The sequence below is a fragment of the Lithobates pipiens genome, unplaced genomic scaffold (genome assembly GCF_037356315.1).
Source record: "Lithobates pipiens isolate NorthernLeopardFrog02 unplaced genomic scaffold, aLitPip1_a1.2 Scaffold_1, whole genome shotgun sequence".
NCBI classification, from domain to species: Eukaryota; Metazoa; Chordata; class Amphibia; order Anura; family Ranidae; genus Lithobates; species Lithobates pipiens.
In genome coordinates this window covers 130,162,184-130,181,839 of record NW_027507685.1, presented here as the reverse complement: position 1 = coordinate 130,181,839, position 19,656 = coordinate 130,162,184, and the positions used below count along the sequence as shown (strand labels likewise).

The 19,656-nt window shown below is 46.6% G+C and overlaps 1 protein-coding gene across 2 annotated transcripts in view; it reads right to left on the bottom strand.

The window, feature by feature from the left end:
• PNPLA7 (patatin like domain 7, lysophospholipase) overlaps positions 1–19,656 on the bottom strand; it is a 620,671-nt gene that overhangs the window by 251,044 nt on the left and 349,971 nt on the right. For both annotated transcript variants that reach the window (XM_077476726.1, XM_077476735.1), the window contains one exon: positions 17,634–17,747. In XM_077476726.1, coding sequence (XP_077332852.1) covers positions 17,634–17,747 — 114 coding nt within the window. The remainder of the gene's footprint in view (positions 1–17,633; positions 17,748–19,656) is intronic.

The window sequence follows — 19,656 nt, the reverse complement described above, 5'->3', positions numbered from 1 at the left end:
GAAATCCCGAAAAATGCATTTCAAAAAAGTTATAAATTGATTTGCAGTTTAACCACTTGCCGACCTCCCAGTTGGCTGCGGCGGTCGGCTTCATTCCAGGAGCGATCCATGCTGAGGGGGAGGCCACCGATTCAAGGCCACCACCTCACGATCACTCCTGACGAATGGGCTTCATCTGTCATCTCTCCTCGTGCTTCCTTTTTTGTTTGGGAGCCGTGAAGAGAAGACATGAAAAGTGAGTTGCACCAACAGACCACTGACACCAGTAAACATAGGCACACAAATCAACCCCCGATCACCCCCTTCACCCCCAGTCACAGTGTTGCTGATTGAAGTGTTTATTTTTTTTAATGATCATTGCACTGACTGGTGTCATTTGTGACTGTAAAAAGTGTTAGGGCAGTTAGTGGTAGGCCCCTTTAGGTCTAGGGTACCCCCCTAATAAAGGTTTAACCCCTTGCTCGCCCCCAGTTAACCCTTTCACCCCCTGTCCCCAGTGTCACTAAGCAATCTTTTTTCTGATCACCGTATAGTGACGCTAGGTAGCCAGTTAGTTATTTAAGTTCACCGTCAGCTTTTATAGTGTCAGGTACCCCCATATACTACCTAATAAAATGTAACCCCCTGATTTCCCCCTAGTTAACCCTTTCACCCCCTGTCACCAGTAAACATCCTATAAGTGTTACAGGTGACACTGGTTAGTTTTTTACAGCCTCAGGGCACCCACCCTTTATTACCCAATAAAGCATTAACCCACTGATCGCCTGGCAAGTGATATCAGTTTTGGGGTCAGTCAAGGTCAGAGTTGCCCCAGACAGCGTCAGGTTAGTGCCAGTAGCGCTAACATCCACGCAGCATACACCTCCCTTAATGGTATAGTATCTGAACAGATCAATATCTGTTCTGATCAGATCTATACTAGTGTCCCCAGCAGTTTAGGATTCCCAAAATTGCAGTGTTAGCGGGATCAGCCCAGATACCTGCTAGCACCTGCATTTTGCCCCTCCGCCCAGGCCAGCCCACGCAAGTGCAGTATCGATCGATCACCGTCACAAATAAAACACATAACTGCCAGGCAGGCCTGATCAGGCCTGATCCCTGCGACCGCTAACAGTTTTTTTTGTAGCGTTTGATACAGTTGCTGACAGCCTAGGAGCTTTTTTTCTTGAGTCTCACTAGTGTACCAGTAAATTTACAGCCCAAAATGGCAAATCGAAGGTACACTGTTGAAGAGGCCTACACGTTTCTGAGCATGACAGATAGTGAAGAGGAAGTCACTTATCTGTCAGATTCAGGCTCAGAATACGATCCTGTAGACGACAGTGGCTCCATGACAGATAGCTCCGATGATGGAGTTGAGGTCCCTGCCACGGTCAGGCGTACCAGACAACGTTCTTCTTCTACTGTTGTTGAGGTGCAAAAACCACAGGGCTCTCGTATGGATCAGAGAAGTACTAGTGCCACTCATCCTTCTGGTGAACTGGCAAGCACCAGCGGCCTAGTACACCCTGGTCGTATATCCAGCACTGCAGTATCACGTGGTGACATGGCGAGTCCCATAAGTGCAGTTCAAGCTGGCGAGGTGGCAAGCACAAGTAGTGTCCCGCTGCCACCAAGAAGACAAAGACAGGCCCGTCATGCCAAAAATGTCCTTCCTGCAGAATTCGCCAATCCTGATTGGGAGCCCACCACTTCTGCAGCACTCATACTTCCCCCATTCACTTAGGGGTGTAATTCAAATAGTTGATTTTATGACACTTCATTTTTATTCACTGTTTTTCACGGAAGATCTCTATAGATCTATTGAGGTCCAAAGTAATTTATATGCTGGTCAAGTCATCGCCGCTAATCCCCAGTTGTCCCTTGCCAGAGATTGGAAACCAATTACGGTTTCTGAATTTAAGACCATTCCGGGCCTATCCCTCAACATGGGCATAGCTAAAATGAGTATGTTGCGGTCATATTGGTCTATTGACCCAATTTACCATATGTCCCTGTTCTCTGCCTCCATGGCCAGGGCATGATACGAGCAGATCTTGCTGTTCACACACTTCAACAACAATGAACTCTGTCGTCCTCATGGAGACCCTGGATACGATCAGCTCTACAAAATTAGGCCCCTCGTAAACCACTTCAATGATCGTTTTGCAGCCTTGTTTACTCCTGATCAAGTTATCTGCATTGATGAGTCCCTGATTAAATTTTCTGGCCGCTTGTCTTTCAAACAGTACCTTCCCAGCAAACGTGCCAGATAAGGGGTCAAGATGTATAAGGTCTGTGACAAGGCAACAGGCTATACATATAGTTTTAATGTTTACAAGGGAAGAGATGAATGAATGCATGAATGAATGAATGACTTGTATAGCGCTGCAAATGCGAACTGAATCGCCTCAAGGCGCTTGATCCGACCTGCGTTGAATCCTTCTTAAAAGAGGTGTGTCTTGAGTTTTTTCCTGAAGGCCCGATGGTTTCCTTCTGAGCGGATGTTCGTGGGTAGAGCGTTCCATAGCCGTGGTTCTTGGACTGCGAATCTTCGTTCTCCCCTTGATTTGTACTGGGACTTGGGGATGAGGAGGAGGTTTTGGTTGGTTGATCAGAGGTTGCGATTGGGAGTGTAGTGTTTTATTTTTTCGCATAAGTATTGAGGAGCGTCTCCTTGTGTGCATTTGTGAGTCAGGCAGAGGATCTTGAATGTAATCTGAGGCCGCGTACACACGCGCGGACTGTTTGCCCAACCTTGTTCGGCAAACAGTTTGTCAAACAGTCCGCTCAAAATTTGCATGAGCGGACTTGCCCACACACGAGCGGACTGTTTGACGAACAAGGTTGGGCAAACAGTTCGCTCAACTTTTGAAATGAACGGACTCGCCCACGTAAGGCGGAGGCAAGTCCGCCCATTTCGAGCGCGTGTACAGGTAGGCGGGGCCCGCGAAGGAGACGTCGCGGGCTCCGCCGCCTGGAATGGGCTTAAAGGGGAACCCCAACGCCGAAAAAAATCGGCGTGGGGGTTCCCCCCAAGTCCACACCAGACCCTTGTCCGAGCACGCTACCCGGCCGGCCAGGAAAGGGGGGCGAGCGAGCGCGCCCCCCCTCCTGAGCCGTACCAGGCCGCGTGCCCTCAACATGGGGGGGTGCCTTGGGGAAGGGGGGGGGCCGCGCGGCCCCCCCACCCCAAAGCACCTTGTCCCCATGTTGATGAGGACAAGGGCCTCTTCCCGACAACCCTGGCCGTTGGTTGTCGGGGTCTGCGGGCGGGGGGCTTATCGGAATCCGGGAGCCCCCTTTAAGAAGGGGGCCCCCGGATACCGGCCCCCCACCCTATGTGAATGAGTATGGGGTACAATGTACCCCTACCCATTCACCTGTGAAATAAAGTACAAATAAAAACACAACACAGGGGGAAAAAATATTTTATTGCACAGCCGGGGGTCTTCCGTCTTCGGGGGTCTTCTCGCCGGACTCCTCCGCTATGTGTGTGTAGCTCTTTTGCCAGCGGAGGAGTCCGGCTTTCTTCCTCCCCGCCGCCGGCCTCTTCTCCCGACTTCGGGGGTCTTGTCCCCCTCTTCGGTTCTTCTGCCGGGCCACCGCGCCTGGTCCGGTGGCCCGGTCTTCTGTCGCCGTCTTCCGTTCTTCTGTCGCCGCCTTCGGTTCTTCTGCCGGGCCACCGCGCCTTCTTGTAGCTCTTTTACAGGCGGTGGCCCGGTCTTCTGTCGCCGTCGCCGCCTTCCGTTCGTGTTCTTCTTCTTGTTCTTGTTCTTCTCCTGGAGATGTTGACTCGACGAGCTCTCCGGCCGGAATGCCGGGGACGCGCTGTGCGGTCACTTATATAGTGACAATGGGGCGGGGTCACATGGTATATGTCACATGGGTTGATGTCACATGGTGACCCCGCCCCCTTACGATGTCATAGTCCCCATGTGACATCAACCCATGTGACCAGCCCATGTGACATATACCATGTGACCCCGCCCCATTGTCACTATATAAGTGACCGCACAGCGCGTCCCCGGCATTCCGGCCGGAGAGCTCGTCGAGTCAACATCTCCAGGAGAAGAACAAGAACAAGAAGAAGAACACGAACGGAAGGCGGCGACGGCGACAGAAGACCGGGCCACCGCCTGTAAAAGAGCTACAAGAAGGCGCGGTGGCCCGGCAGAAGAACCGAAGGCGGCGACAGAAGAACGGAAGACGGCGACAGAAGACCGGGCCACCGGACCAGGCGCGGTGGCCCGGCAGAAGAACCGAAGAGGGGGACAAGACCCCCGAAGTCGGGAGAAGAGGCCGGCGGCGGGGAGGAAGAAAGCCGGACTCCTCCGCTGGCAAAAGAGCTACACACACATAGCGGAGGAGTCCGGCGAGAAGACCCCCGAAGACGGAAGACCCCCGGCTGTGCAATAAAATATTTTTTCCCCCTGTGTTGTGTTTTTATTTGTACTTTATTTCACAGGTGAATGGGTAGGGGTACATTGTACCCCATACTCATTCACATAGGGTGGGGGGCCGGTATCCGGGGGCCCCCTTCTTAAAGGGGGCTCCCGGATTCCGATAAGCCCCCCGCCCGCAGACCCCGACAACCAACGGCCAGGGTTGTCGGGAAGAGGCCCTTGTCCTCATCAACATGGGGACAAGGTGCTTTGGGGTGGGGGGGCCGCGCGGCCCCCCCCTTCCCCAAGGCACCCCCCCATGTTGAGGGCACGCGGCCTGGTACGGCTCAGGAGGGGGGGCGCGCTCGCTCGCCCCCCTTTCCTGGCCGGCCGGGTAGCGTGCTCGGACAAGGGTCTGGTGTGGACTTGGGGGGAACCCCCACGCCGATTTTTTTCGGCGTTGGGGTTCCCCTTTAAGCCCATTCCAGGCGGCGGAGCCCGCGACGTCTCCTTCGCGGGCCCCGCCTACCTGTACACGCGCTCGAAATGGGCGGACTTTCCGAGCGGGAACAGTCCGCTCATTTCGAAAGTACAGCGGACAAGCCCACACACGGGCGGACTGTTCGCTCAAACACAGTTTCAGCGGACAGTTTTTCGGAATTTCCGAAAGACTTTGTCCGTCCAACTGTCCGCTGAAACTGTCCGCTGAAAGCCCACACACGAGCGGACTGTCCGCCCAAACACTGTTCAGCGGACAAGGTTGGGCGAACAGTCCGCCCGTGTGTACGCGGCCTGATCCTTTACGGTTAGCCAATGCAGGATCCTCAGGGAGGGGAGATGGATTCCCAGGGTTTTTTCCCCCGTGACTAGTCTTGCTGCCGTGTTTTGGACGACTTGTAGACTTGCAATCTGGAATTTAGGTAGTCCTAAGTAGAGGGAGTTTGCGTAGTCGAGTCAAGAGTTGATGATTTTTCCTACTTTCCCGACTCTTGATCCTATTTGCGTGTCCATTGACATCCCTGAATTGAAGAGGACTCCGAGACTTTTGGCTTCTGTGCTTAGGGGTATGGTCTGTCCAAGGATGGTGGGTTGGGTCCACGGGGTCATAGATTTAATATTTTGGTTTGCGATTAGGAGAAGAAGTTATGTTTTGGATCCATTGCGTTTGAGGGAGCTCGTGGACATCCAGTCATCTATCGATGTGAGGCATTTTTCTAATTCGTGAAATTGGTGATCCAAAAGTAGAGTTGCGCATCATCCGCATATGAGTGGAAGCATAGGTCTGATTCGCTGATGATTTTGAGGAGTGGACGGATGTAAATGTTGAAGAGCACGGGTGACAAAGGTGATCCTTGAGGGACTCCATACAAAAAAGTGCGAGATTCAGAGGTGAAGGCTCCAAGTTTCACTGTCTGTGACCGATTTCCTAAGAAGGAAGCGAACCATAGTAGGTCTGAATCTCTGACTCCTGCTACTTCTTTGAGGCGGATGAGAAGAGTGTTGTGATCCAGTGTCCAGAACGATGCACTAAGGTACAGGAGTACCAGGAGACATGATTCTCCGGTCATCTGCTGCTTCCAAGGCATTGTCCCATATTTTGAAGAGTGCCGTTTCTGTGCCATGGCCCGGGCGGAAGCCTGATTGTGTGTGTCCAGATGGAGTTGTAGCTCTTGTACTACTGCTTTCTCCATAATCTTGGAGATGCTGTTCAGGCTTGTTATCAATCTTCGGTGGTTAGGGCCTTTGGGGTCCAGGTTGGGTTTCTTTAGGAGGGGTTTGACTATGCCTTGCTTGAGGGAGTTCGAAACAATTCCTTCTTTGAATGACTGATTTATGAGTAGTGTTATAGTAGATGCCAGGATGTCGGAACATTCTTTCAGAAGTTTTGTGGGGATGATATCATTAGGTGATGTGTTGTCTCGGAGGCTTCTGATGATGTTTTTGGTGCTGTCTGTGGCAATCAGGGTCAGCGAAAAATTCGGTGGTTGTGTGATGTTTGAATCAATTTCCTCTTTTTGGATAGGGTAGATTGTTTTTTTCTGTTGAATTATATCCCGAATGTTGTAGATTTTGTTAATAAAAAAAAACCGATACCTCGTTGCAAAATTCTTGACTTTCGTTGGTAGGGGGCTCTAGGCAGGTAGGGTTCATAGTCTGGGCAACTAATTTTATTAATTCATGAGGGCGGTTTAGGGCTTTTGCAATGGTGTTTGAGAAGTGCTCTTTTTTTGCTCTGAAGATTGCTTTGTGATATTTCATTGTGAGTGCATTGTAGTTTGTGTGGTTTTCCTTTGTAGAATTTCTTCTCCAGGCTCTTTCAGCTCTTCTATGTCCCTGCTTGAATAGAGTAAGAGTGCCATTAAATCATCCCGAATTTTTGTTGCGGATGAATGTTCTAAATTTTGGAGCGACTGTGTTTGCTGTTTGTAGTTTGCTTTGTAGTATGCTTTGTTTAAGTAGTGTTTTTTTCCGTCGAGTGGTTTGAATTTAACATTGCTATTTTGTTGAGTTCCGAGTGTAGTTTCTTCTGAGATCTGGTCCAGTGTGTTGTTGAGTGGTTCGGTTTCTGGAGGGTGGTGTTGGTGGCGATTTTAAATTTGATGGCGTGATGGTCAGTCCATGGTAGCGGTAAGTTGAGTATGTTGATGTTGATATTTTGTTTGAAGATGAGGTCCAGAGTGTGCCCTGAACCATGTGTAGGAGCATTTATCAGTTGCTGAAGACCTAGTTCTTCCAGTTGGTTAATGCAGGTGGAGGCAATGGGGTCTTCGGTGCTTTCCCAGAGATTAAAGTCTTCAAGCATCAGAACGTTTTTGGTTTACAGGGTGTGAATTGAAATGAATTTGTTGAAGGATATCAGGAGATTTTTCTTTGGTCCTGGTGGTCTGTAGCATAGCAGTATGTGAATGGTGTCTTGGGGTGTTTGCAGCTGTAGAGCAAGTGTCTCTATAAAAGGCACTGGGTTCTGTAGAGTAGGTTTGCCGAGCGCAAGGTGAGATTTGCTAGGCCTCCTCCTTTTTTTCCTATTCTATGCTCAGTTAGGATCCTGTATTTTTCAGGGACCAATTCAGTTAGGATGGTGTTGCAGTCGGGTGTTAGTCAGCTTTCCGTGATGAAGAGGCAATCTATGTTGTTTTGGGTGATGAAGTCGTGGACTTCTTGTCTGTGCCGATGTTAATCAGGTGTTAATCAGCTCTCTTTATGCCCCAGTAGAAGTATTATTATACGAAACATGTCGGGTACATGTACTGACTTGTGCACAAGACCGGTTTTTGATTTTATTTTAATCCATTTTGTATGTTGTTATATTTTTTATTAAATCCATTTTGTATCCGATTGACCTGCTCTATATAGAGGCATTTTTTTCTTGTTTTTTCCCATACACCTTTTGGGTGCGATTAATCATTTTGGTACCGATACGGTATTTTGGAAGCGGGATATCCAGTATATGAGAAATTATGATGTCATCCTCTTCATATGAGATTTGAAGCCCTATCATCTCACCTGGACGACCGGTTTGAGGATTCACCTGAGAGGATTATCTCACATGCCTGTTAAGCCGCGTACACACGGGCGGATTGTATGGCCTACTTAGTCCGTCGAAACACATTTCAGCGGACAGTCCGCTCATTTGTGGGCTTCAGCGGACTTTTTCAGCGTGCAGTCTGGCGTACTAAGTATTTCGGATTTTTCGAAATACTGTCCGTCATACTTTGGTTTCAGCGGACAATCCGCTCGTCAGTAGGCTAGTTCGACGGACTAAGAATGGCGCATGCTCAGAAAGGATTTACACGGCGAAAGGTTGCATTGCTGTGTATTCGACTTCCTATTTCTAGTCCCGTCGTACGTGCTGTACACGTCATCGCGCAAGCTTTCGACGGACTGTTTGTGCATCCGTGTGTGGTCAAGTCCGTTCATTCGAAAGTAGGACGGACTGTCCGTCGGATTGTATGACGGACTAAGTAGGCCATACAATCTGCCCGTGTGTACTCGGCTTTAGATTCATCACCGTATGTGTGTGTGGGTCCACAGTGGAGGGTAAGAGTATTTAATACACATTGCCATTTGTGATCCATCATTTGAAGTTGCATACCCTTTTTTCAAAGATGAACTGCACCCACTAATTGCTGTCCTACCATAGAGGATATTCATATTGAGCACGTTCACAGAGACTATATGATATTTGAAGTAGATTATTGAGCTGTCCATATAGAGACTTTGATGTATTGATTCACTTTATGATGTTGCACAGTGCATAGGATTGAGATTACATTTATTTTGTGATTGAACCATTTCACCTACAGTCATCAGTTAGAGGTTATGTTTCAGCAGCGCTGCATTTTTTAGTTTTTTCTGTTTATGCAATTCAATCGTTGTTGATGCTGGCTGCTGCATTTCACGTAAAAAAAAAAATTTCACTTAGGTTGCGCAATTATATTTTGTTTTGAATGTTTTATTGTGTTTTATTGTTATCCATCATTTGCTTAGCAGGTACGCCATTCAGCTGCAGCGTGAATTTATTTATCTTGACAGCAACAGTTTGCTCCCACGATACATAAAGCCGTGACTCCAGCGCTGTAGGAGGCGATTTCACCACCAGTTAAAAAAAAAGAGCATATATGCCAAAGCATGGGGCAGCAGGGGTGGAGGAGCGATTTGCTCCTAACTTTTGGGGTGGATGCCCCCATGCTTCGGCATATATTTTAGGCACAGATTGTGTTAAAAAAAAAAATCTTTTTTACAGTTTTTTTTGGTATTTGCTTTGCAGGGATGGTATGTCTTAATGTTATGTAGCGCTGATAATTTTGCCTATTAATGCAATGTTAATATTTTATAATTAATGTCTATGGACAATTCTATAGCATAGTATTTGGTGCCATCTAGCGGCCAAATACAGACAGTGGACTCGGATGACTTTTCTTTTCAGAGCATTGAACTAAATACAGGAAGTGATTGTTTATTTACTTTGATATTTGACCTACCTCCCAGAATGCCAAGTGACCTACCCATGGACACCCTCTCTTGCACTGCATGCTGGGTAGGAGATAAAAGGACCCCGAGTGGCCATCTTAGGGCTCTTCTGGATGCATGGCCTGCCTGTGCGGACTTGTGAGAAGGTTTCCAGAAGGAGTGGCCTACAGCCATTGTGGAGTGCAACTCAAACAGACTGTGTGAGCGATCTGACAGCGTGAGAGAGACAGTGACCAGATTGGGAAAGATCCAGAGACACTCGTCTGAGCATCAGAGGACCTTGTTCACCCAGCGGAGAGGAGCGGTGTGACGGAGCCAGTCGACGTTGAAGCACACTACAGAGCACTGGACCAGAGCTACTATACAGAGCTTCAGATCCAGTTGGTGAGCTGGTTATGGCCCACAGTTTCATAACGCACTTGCATCTAGTCAGACTCATATACAGTGTTTGCTGGGACCTGTAGTTCTACAGAAGTTCACAGAAACTGACTTTAGGCAGGCATAAGGCCTAACTTTCATTGCAACTTAAGCATTGCACTATACTTAAGGAAACACACACTGGGACATTTACAGAAATAGTAACAGGACCACTCCTTAATCAATCCTAATTTCTTTACACTTTGGATTACAATTTATAAGAGACCATCATAGCTAGAAGAAGACAAGAAGATTAAAGACTGTGTACTTTTAATGAGATCTTACAACCAGCTATTAAAGTAGGGGGAGCTCCCTTATAGTTACACTGTGTATAATTGTTGTTCAGTTTCATTGTGCTGCCATTTTACGTTAAGGTGGTTAAAATTATTGTAACCACCTGTCTATCATAATTTACAGTAAAGTATACTTCTGGTTAAATACCTCAATTGTGTGAAGTATTTCTGTATTGTATTGGGGTTATCTCACACCAATATATTACACACTCCACATCGCACCACAGCTGTGTCAAGGGAACGGAGTCAAGTCAGTGGGGGTTCATTAGCAGAGTGCAGGCCCAAATCAATTTCAGCAGCTCCTTCGGGGGTCAGTGCTACAGTTATACTGTAAAGTTACTTTGTCTTATTGTTAACCATCATTTGCTTAACAGGTACGCCATTCAGCTGCAGCGCAGATTTATCTATCTTGACAGCAACAGCGTTTGCTCCCACGATACATAAAGCCGTGACTCCAGCGCTGTAGGAGGCGATTTAAAGACGACAGTTAAAAACAAAATGGTGCATGTATGGCCATCATTAGAAGTGGGCGGATGAAGGGGGGTATTCCAATGGTGGGCATACCCACCGATCAATCTCTTTTTCATTCAGCCCACAGGCTGCATGAAAAAAAAAATTCAATATGTGCCCAAAAAGGAACAAAGAGGGTATCATCTTGGTACCATTCTTTTCAGCCAGCAGTCGGCTATCATGAAAAAGCAATCCTAGCGGCTAATTAACCTCTAGCCTGCTTTTACAAGCAGTGGTAGCCAATTCCCCCCCCCCCCCCCCCGTCTTCCATGGTTTTCTCTGGCTCTCCTGTCCCAACAGGGAACCGGAGAATGCAGCCGGTGGTTCCGCCAGCTGATTAGAGACCAGAATAGCTCCAATTATCTCTATGGCCTAAGAAACAGGAAGCTACCTACTGCTATCATAGGGGATGTTTACATTCCCTGAGATAACAATAAAAATGATAAATAAATAAAAAAAATGAAAGGAACAGTTTAAAAATAAAAAATCTAAATAAAAGCACAGCTGCCACCCCTGCTCTCACGCAAATCTGGCGATCTTGCATCATATGTAAACAGCAATTGCCCTATGCATGGGAGGTATCACCGTGAAGGTTAGATAGAGGGCAGTAATTTTAGCAATAGACCTCCTCTGTAAATCTAAAGTGGTAACCTGTAAAGGCTTTTACAAATGTATGTAGTTTGTCGCCGCTGCATGTTTGTGTGCAATTTTAAAGCATGCCGCTTTTGGTATCCATGTACTCGGCCTAAGATCATTTTATTTATTTTTTTGCAAGAAAATTACTTTGAACCCCCAAACATTATATATGTTTTAAAAGCAAAGGCCCTGCAGATTAAAATTGTGGGTGGTTCTTATTTTTTTCACACAGTATTTGCGCAGTGATTTTATTTTTTTGGAAAAAACACTATTTTTTTTTTTTTATTTGAATGCACTAAAGAGACACATTTTTTTTTTTGCACAAAGTTGGCACTAAATGATATATTGCTCAAACATGCCATCTTAGGGCTCTTCTGGATGCATGGCCTGCCTGTGCAGACTTGTGAGAAGCCTACCATATAGACTGATCATTTTATTTGTCAGTGGGCAAATGTACAAAATCAGCAGGTGATTAAATACTTTTTTCTCTCACTGTATATGTGTCCTTTCTAGGGATGCACCGAATGGGTTTTTTGGTGCCGAAAATGAAAAATACACTAGGCCGAAAACCGAAACCGATACCGAAACAGCACCGATACCGAAAATGACTGTTTTTAAAAAAAATTTTTATACAGGAGATGGTCAGAGACTGGGGACATGGTACGGGAGGTGGTCAGAGACTGGGGACATGGTACGGGAGGTGGTCAGAGACTGGGGACATGGTACGGGAGGTGGTCAGAGACTGGGGGCATGGTACGGGAGGTGGTCAGAGACTGGGGGCATGGTACGGGAGGTGGTCAGAGACTGGGGGCATGGTACGGGAGGTGGTCAGAGACTGGGGGCATGGTACGGGAGGTGGTCAGAGACTGGGGGCATGGTACGGGAGGTGGTCAGAGACTGGGGGCATGGTACGGGAGGTGGTCAGAGACTGGGGGCATGGTACGGGAGGTGGTCAGAGACTGGGGGCATGGTACGGGAGGTGGTCAGAGACAGGGGACATGGTACGGGAGGTGGTCAGAGACTGGGGACATGGTACGGGAGGTGGTCAGAGACTGGGGACATGGTACGGGAGGTGGTCAGAGACTGGGGGCATGGTACGGGAGGTGGTCAGAGACTGGGGGCATGGTACGGGAGGTGGTCAGAGACTGGGGGCATGGTACGGGAGGTGGTCAGAGACTGGGGGCATGGTACGGGAGGTGGTCAGAGACTGGGGACATGGTACGGGAGGTGGTCAGAGACTGGGGACATGGTACGGGAGGTGGTCAGAGACTGGGGACATGGTAGGAGAGGTGGTCAGAGACTGGGGACATGGTACGGGAGGTGGTCAGAGACTGGGGACATGGTACAGGAGGTGGTCAGAGACTGGGGACATGGTACAGGAGGTGGTCAGAGACTGGGGACATGGTACAGGAGGTGGTCAGAGACTGGGGACATGGAACAGGAGGTGGTCAGAGACTGGGGACATGGTACAGGAGGTGGTCAGAGACTGGGGACATGGTACAGGAGGTGGTCAAGAGACTGGCGGCATGGTACAGGAGGTGGTCAGAGACTGGCGGAATGGTACAGGAGGTGGTCAGAAACTGGCGGAATGGTACAGGAGGTGGTCAGAGACTGGCGGAATGGTACAGGAGGGGGTCAGAGACTGGCGGAATGGCACAGGAGGGGGTCAGAGACTGGCGACATGGTACAGGAGGTGGTCAGAGACTGGCGGCATGGTATAGGAGGTGGTCAGAGACTGGCGGCATGGTACAGGAGAGGGTCAGAGACTGGCGGCATGGTACAGGAGGTGGTCAGAGACTGGCGGCATGGTACAGGAGGTGGTCAGAGACTGGCGGCATGGTACAGGAGGTGGTCTGAGACTGGCGGCATGGTACAGGAGGTGGTCAGAGACTGGCGGCATGGTAAAGGAGGTGGGCAGAGACTGGCGGCATGGTAAAGGAGGTGGGCAGAGACTGGCGGCATGGTACAGGAGGTGGGCAGAGACTGGCGGCATGGTACAGGAGGTGGGCAGAGACTGGCGGCATGGTACAGGAGGTGGGCAGAGACTGGCGGCATGGTACAGGAGGTGGGCAGAGACTGGCGGCATGGTACAGGAGGTGGGCAGAGACTGGCGGCATGGTACAGGAGGTGGGCAGAGACTGGCGGCATGGTACAGGAGGTGTTCAGAGACTGGCGACATGGTACAGGAGGTGGTCAGAGACTGGCGACATGGTACAGGAGGTGGTCAGAGACTGGCGACATGGTATAGGAGGTGGTCAGAGACTGGCGGCATGGTATAGGAGGTGGTCAGAGACTGGCAGCATGGTATAGGAGGTGGTCAGAGACTGGCGGCATGGTACAGGAGGTGGTCAGAGACTGGCGTCATGATAAAAGAGGTAAGTGTGTTGTCCCCTGTGCAGCCAGTGTGTTGTCCCCTGTGCAGCCAGTGTGTTGTCCCCATGCAGCCAGTGATGCAGCGAAGAGAGAGGAGAGCCGCCTCCACCGTCTGGTTCAATAGAGCGCCGGGAACATCACAGCTTTAATTTCAATAGCTGCGTGTTCCCCCGTTGCATACAGCCCCTCCCCCTTGTCTGGGGAACTGTGATAGACAGATCACCTGTCCAATCTGGAAGGGTAATCTATCACAGTTCCCCGGACAAGGGGGAAGGGCTGTATGCAATGGCGCGCGGCGGGGGAACACACAGCTATTGAAATTAAAGCTGTGATGTTCCCGGCGCTCTACTGAACCAGGCGGCGGAGGTGGCTCTCCTGCGTTATAGATCTCCCATGATGGGCGGCACCATTTTCGGCTCAATTATCGGCCGTTTCTTCCTTTTGGCAAATTGTCGAAAAGGGCATTTTCGGCCGATATGTTTCGGCGCATCCCTAGTCCTTTCCTAAATGTTTTCTGCATTTTCCCCAAAATGTTTACAGGAGGTAACCAGTTAACATAAAGGGAACTTTACAAACTGGTTAGAATGGCAAAATAATGTCATTGTTTGGTGTGAACATTACAGGAAGAGATGACAATAACACTCATGTCAAGAACTAATTATGTGACAAGCCTGAGGTCCTCGCCAACGCAGCACATGTGAGCCAGGAGTGTTGATGTGTGACGCCTGAGTCCACAGTATAATGGCAATGACATCCCTCCCATTTCCAGTGACTCACAGCCTGTCAAATACTAAAAAGAGGTAACAACAATATTATCTGGAATGGATTATTCCAGGAAGCTTTCGGGTCAGTCAACAGAATAATATTTCAGTTACAGATGAAGTTTACTGGGCTGAGTCACTCATTGATATTTTTATAACCTATTTGGGGTCTCCAGCAGGAATAAATCACTAATGCTGTTCATAGCTCTGCTCTTGCACATGTAATACCCAATGGGTGTTTCAATTCCTCCTATTACATTCTCTAACAAATAGAGTGGACTTCCCACATAATGGCCCTATTGGGTGTGCAAATCTGGAAACATATGTTGCAAACCTCAGTCTCTAACAGTTATACATTATAAGGGTTGTCCTACAGTAGAAGTTATCAGTCCAACCTTAGAGTGGCCAAAGCACTGTGATGTTTATAGGATGCAGTGATTGCCTCTCTGGGACAGCAAAGCCACCTCCACTGGCCTAAATTATAAGAATCATTGACTCAATCATTGAATCATCTGAATAGTTTATTCTCTTAATTTCCTAGCTTTTCTCTTGGTTTCACGGCTTCCAGTAGTGTTAGAGCTTTTATCCAATCATATTTCAGCCTTGATAGCCATCATGCATTGCCAGGGTCAAAGAAATCTGCCATAAGGCCTTCAGAACCAACAGTGCAGGTACCTGAAGCTTACAGTAAATGACAATGAAACTGTAGCTTTAACCAGATATTCAGCTGGCGAGACCGGGGCCATCTAGCAGGCACACAATCACATCTACATCCTTTTCTATTTTTCCAGACCTAAATGTGACAGATCAGAGGTAGCCTGATGTAAATGGACACAGCAGGCTGCCGTGTGTCCCTACTTATGCAGCCTCCTGGGATATGTGAAGGTTTTACATAAATAAATAAAAGCTGATTATATGCACCCCTGTTAGTGGTAAATGGTTTCAACCTTGTAAACGATACATCTGCAAGAAAGCTTGTTCTTTTGAAAAACAACAGACACTGGCTAGATCACCAGATGAAAATAAAAGATTGAAAGCCTAAAAAAGAAAACAAATACAGCCATCACATCCAAGAATGGGTAAGCTGCAATGTAATACATGTTTACTTTTGGATTTAATACTGCTGTAAGGAATTATACTGATTTAGAGATAATCCAGGCCTGCCTTTTCCATAGCCCCACTTTTTTCATTCTGAATTTTAAAGGTTACAGCCAAAAATTGCTGGATTAATGTAGGTAGGACATCGCTAAGGGCCTAGGAGTGAAATGCACGACCCGCAACTGACAGGATGTAATAAAACATGTCATTACATGCCTAGAGACCAGTTGTTACCTACTTAAGCCTAATGTACACTGGACGTTTTTACAACCTCTCCTGAGCGATTTAACTTGACAGATAGTAAGCCACATTTAAAATGTATTTTTTTGCCTTTTTTTTTTCCAAAATACCCAAAAATGACAAACGCCTGTAAATGAAATGTGGCTAAATGCAAGTTACCACGTTTAGTATCTGAAACATCAGAAACTTCGGCGTCTGAACTCATTTTTTTGCCTTCAAAGAAAAGCCTATAAAACGCAACTGCCTAAAAACAACATTAAACAAACCTGTTTACATGTACTGATAAGATAATATTGGATGAGTTCAGGGGCAGTTAAAAAAAAGCATCCAACTCTGAACATCCATTTACCAGCAGTAATAGGGCCTACGTCGTGCCCATTATTTTAAGCTTTGCTCATCCTAGAAGAAGATTTAATAAACCAAGGAATGAAAACAGGAGAAGCAAAAATTTTGACCTGTGATAAATATCTGCATCAACAACTGATTGAAGCCAGAGCACATCCATTAACAAATTGTTGCAATACTAAGCTTTGTCGCTTTCTCCATACTGTACTGTAAAAAACTGGGCAGCAGAGGTTAGGCATGTGACTTCTAAAGGTGACACTTGGTCAGCCATAAAATCTGCGGTCAAATCTCAAGAAAATATGGACAAAGATCCACAAAACAGTACTTTATGTTAGAAGGATAAAGGTCAAAGAAAAACCCAGGACATGTCAGACAACAGATGATTTCATTTCGTGGAAAACCGGGCAATGAAAAAAGCTGCTGCCCGCAGGGTCCAAAAGCTCCAGGACTCCCAAGCAAAGACTGATCAGATGGAAAATGTCATGGGACAATCTTGCGCTGCTTAACACCAATTCACAAACATTTCTGCAAATATTTATAGCAGGAAATGAAATCGGGCAACCAATCTATCCCAGAGTTAAAGCGGCAGTAGAAAAATAACATTTTAGTTCCTTTAAAAAAGAATGCAGTTTAGTGATGTTGTGGAACAACATTTTTGTTGTTGTAGGAGCCTATTTTAACACCCTTGGCAAATCTGGAGGGATAGCAGTGTAAGGACCTTCAAGAAGAATATGTAGAAAAATATCCCCACCAACCATGCATAGTGATGCCAAGAACTAATTCCTCATAAAAAGTGGAGTGAAGAAACACAGCTAAGCACAAAAACCATTGTGGCCAAAATATATCAGCTATTACTGACTTTGCTTCCTGCTTTTAGGGATTATTTAGTCTAGGTACATTGATCTTTTGGGAAAGGATTAAAAGTCTACAGCCAGTGTAGGCACCTTTGGAGGAACTGATAGTCTAGGATAGATTTTCCTGAGCAATCACTATAACCTTTCTACCTAACATAGTGAATATCTACATATAAACATGCATGATCGGCCAACAAAAACATGCATGTTAATGCTTCAGTCATTCTAATAAAAAAATATGCTCTCATATATAAGCACATTTTATATCTAATGGAAGAAAGTTTTCTGCATGTAAGGGATATTTTGTTTTCCAGAAACCATAGAACCAGGATGTTGTCTGAGGCAGGCTCTAGCTGCTGGTATGGGTTCAAAAATCCAAGAAGCAATATTTTCTCTTCAAAAAAACCAACACAGACAAGAGTTTTGATTTAACGAAAAGAGTAATAGGGCTAATTATATTAATCCATTAAGAGAATATCCTTCATTCAGATGTATGCTGCAGCTCTTGTGTCAGCAAGTAAACACTACAAGCAAGCAAGTTCCTAATAAAGCTTTTATGAATCATACACCCCAAGAGTTGTCTAGGAGTAAACTCAGGAACTGATTATAGTGGAATGCACATGAGAGGTCAGTGGTCTGAGAAATGATCAAGTCAGCACAATGACTGCTCTCTGCTGTAAACAATGGATCGGACTACCAAAATATACAGGCTTCTGAATATAAACTGCTTCTCACAAAATGTCCCACACATAAAAAGCATGTGTTGCTTACCTGTGGATACTTGCGTTTGATAGATGTTAGAGCTCCCTCTGGGAGTTTGGCAAGTTCGGAATCCCGTACAGCGTGAACTGTTGTGGCTCTTGGCTGGTGCGTTAAGGCTTCCACCTATAATCACAATTAAAAAACATTGAAGGATTGGTATAGAGTTTGTAATGCTTGTGTTACTCATCTTAAAGCGGGATTCCACTGTCTGCAAGTATTTTTTTTGTTGGCAATATGACAATCAATACTAGTATTAAATACAGCACTCACTTATTTTGTTTTCAGCGCGATTATCTGTCCGTTTTGTCCGATTTGGATAACTTATAAAATTTCATCATGATCGTTTCCATTTTGCCTGTGGGCATGTGAAGCCCACAGGCATCCTCTTCCGGGATACGGGCATGCTGATGGACCAGCATGCACCGCCCGTTAGAGCGCCGATCTCGCGCATGCGCAGTATTTGTTTTCCTTCCTTGTGTGCAATGGTGGTAATGGCAGATATAGCTGCCTGCCCACTTTAAAAATGGCAATTTCGGACACTCCCTCGTCACGTGACCGGCGTCCTCCTGAAATCTCACGAGATTTCGCAATTTCATTGTCCCCCATGGATTCTTGGGAAATAGCTTAGAAATTTCCCAGGGACCATTGCGAGGATGATAACCACGCCTACTCCCACGGGAGGACAGCCCGGAAGTCAGCACAAACATCTGAAATATAAGGTAAGTACTGAATATTTTTTTTTCAGGGTTCATTTAGCTAAGTATGCTATCATGTGCTTTTAATAACAAGAAGTTAAATTTTTAGGTACAAAACCGCTTTAAGGATTCCACGTGGTCAAACAAAATACCGTATTTATTGGACTATAACACACACCTTCATTTCAGGAGGGAAGTTTCAGGAAAAAAACTTACATTTTAAAGTAAGAACTTTGAAGCATAATAAGGGTCAGTGCCCATTAATGCAGACTCACCATTGATCATCTGCAGCCTGATCAATGCCATCTGCAGCCTCACAATTGCCCATCAATGCAGCCTGATCAATGCTCATAAGCAGCCTCACCATTGCCATGAATGCAGCCTGATCAATGCCCATATGCAGCCTCAACTCAGATTACTGCTGCCTAGGAGGAGACAGGGAGCGGGGTGGGACGGTCGCCATCAGATTACATACAGCAAGAATCTCCTGTTTACTCGGCAGCCTCTTTAATGCAAAGTCCCGCCTCCTCAACCAGCTTCTATGATCGACAGAGCACCTGTCCAATGCCAGCCCAGGAGACAGAACTTTCTATTACAGAGGCAGCTGAGTAAACAGGAGATTCTTGCTGTATTTAATCTGACGGCGCTCGTCCCGCCCCCTCCCCTCTCCTTGGCAGCCCAAATTGCAGCATAGGCGCATTACACACACAAACTATTAGCACACGATTTTCAGGGTGAAAAAAGTGTGTGTTATATACCAATAAATACAGTAATCTTTGCCTGCCTGACCTTCAGAAGGTCACACACATGGATATTGTACGCACACAAATGAATCACAATTTATAATTCAAAATTTACATGGTCATGTAATTTTTTTTCAAGGTCAACATGACCACAGGAGCAGCCATATTTATGTATACAAATCTTTTTAATAAAGTAGTTCAGCAAAGTGATTTTGCTTTACTGCCCTTACCATGCAAGCCTAAAGAGAAAAAATTTAACTTCGGTGAAAACTGCGCACTCCATGGCAAGTTTGCTACAAGAATACAACTATATGCCCAATACTGGGGGCTGTTGAGATCTTAGACCTTTCAGCATATTAGAGAATATAAGCATTAAAGTAACCTTGTCACAAATAGGGAGCAAAATTTACCATTAAGTGTGTTGCCAAAAATATGGCAAAACCAATGGGGAAGGCAAAATTAACCACTTCCCATCTGTAGGACATCATATGACATTCTGGACTTGAAATGGACATATCAGGCATCATCCACATATCTTTCTTTTCAGCTAGTGATTCCCTAAAATCTAAAAGTCATCCTTGCAGATGATTAGCC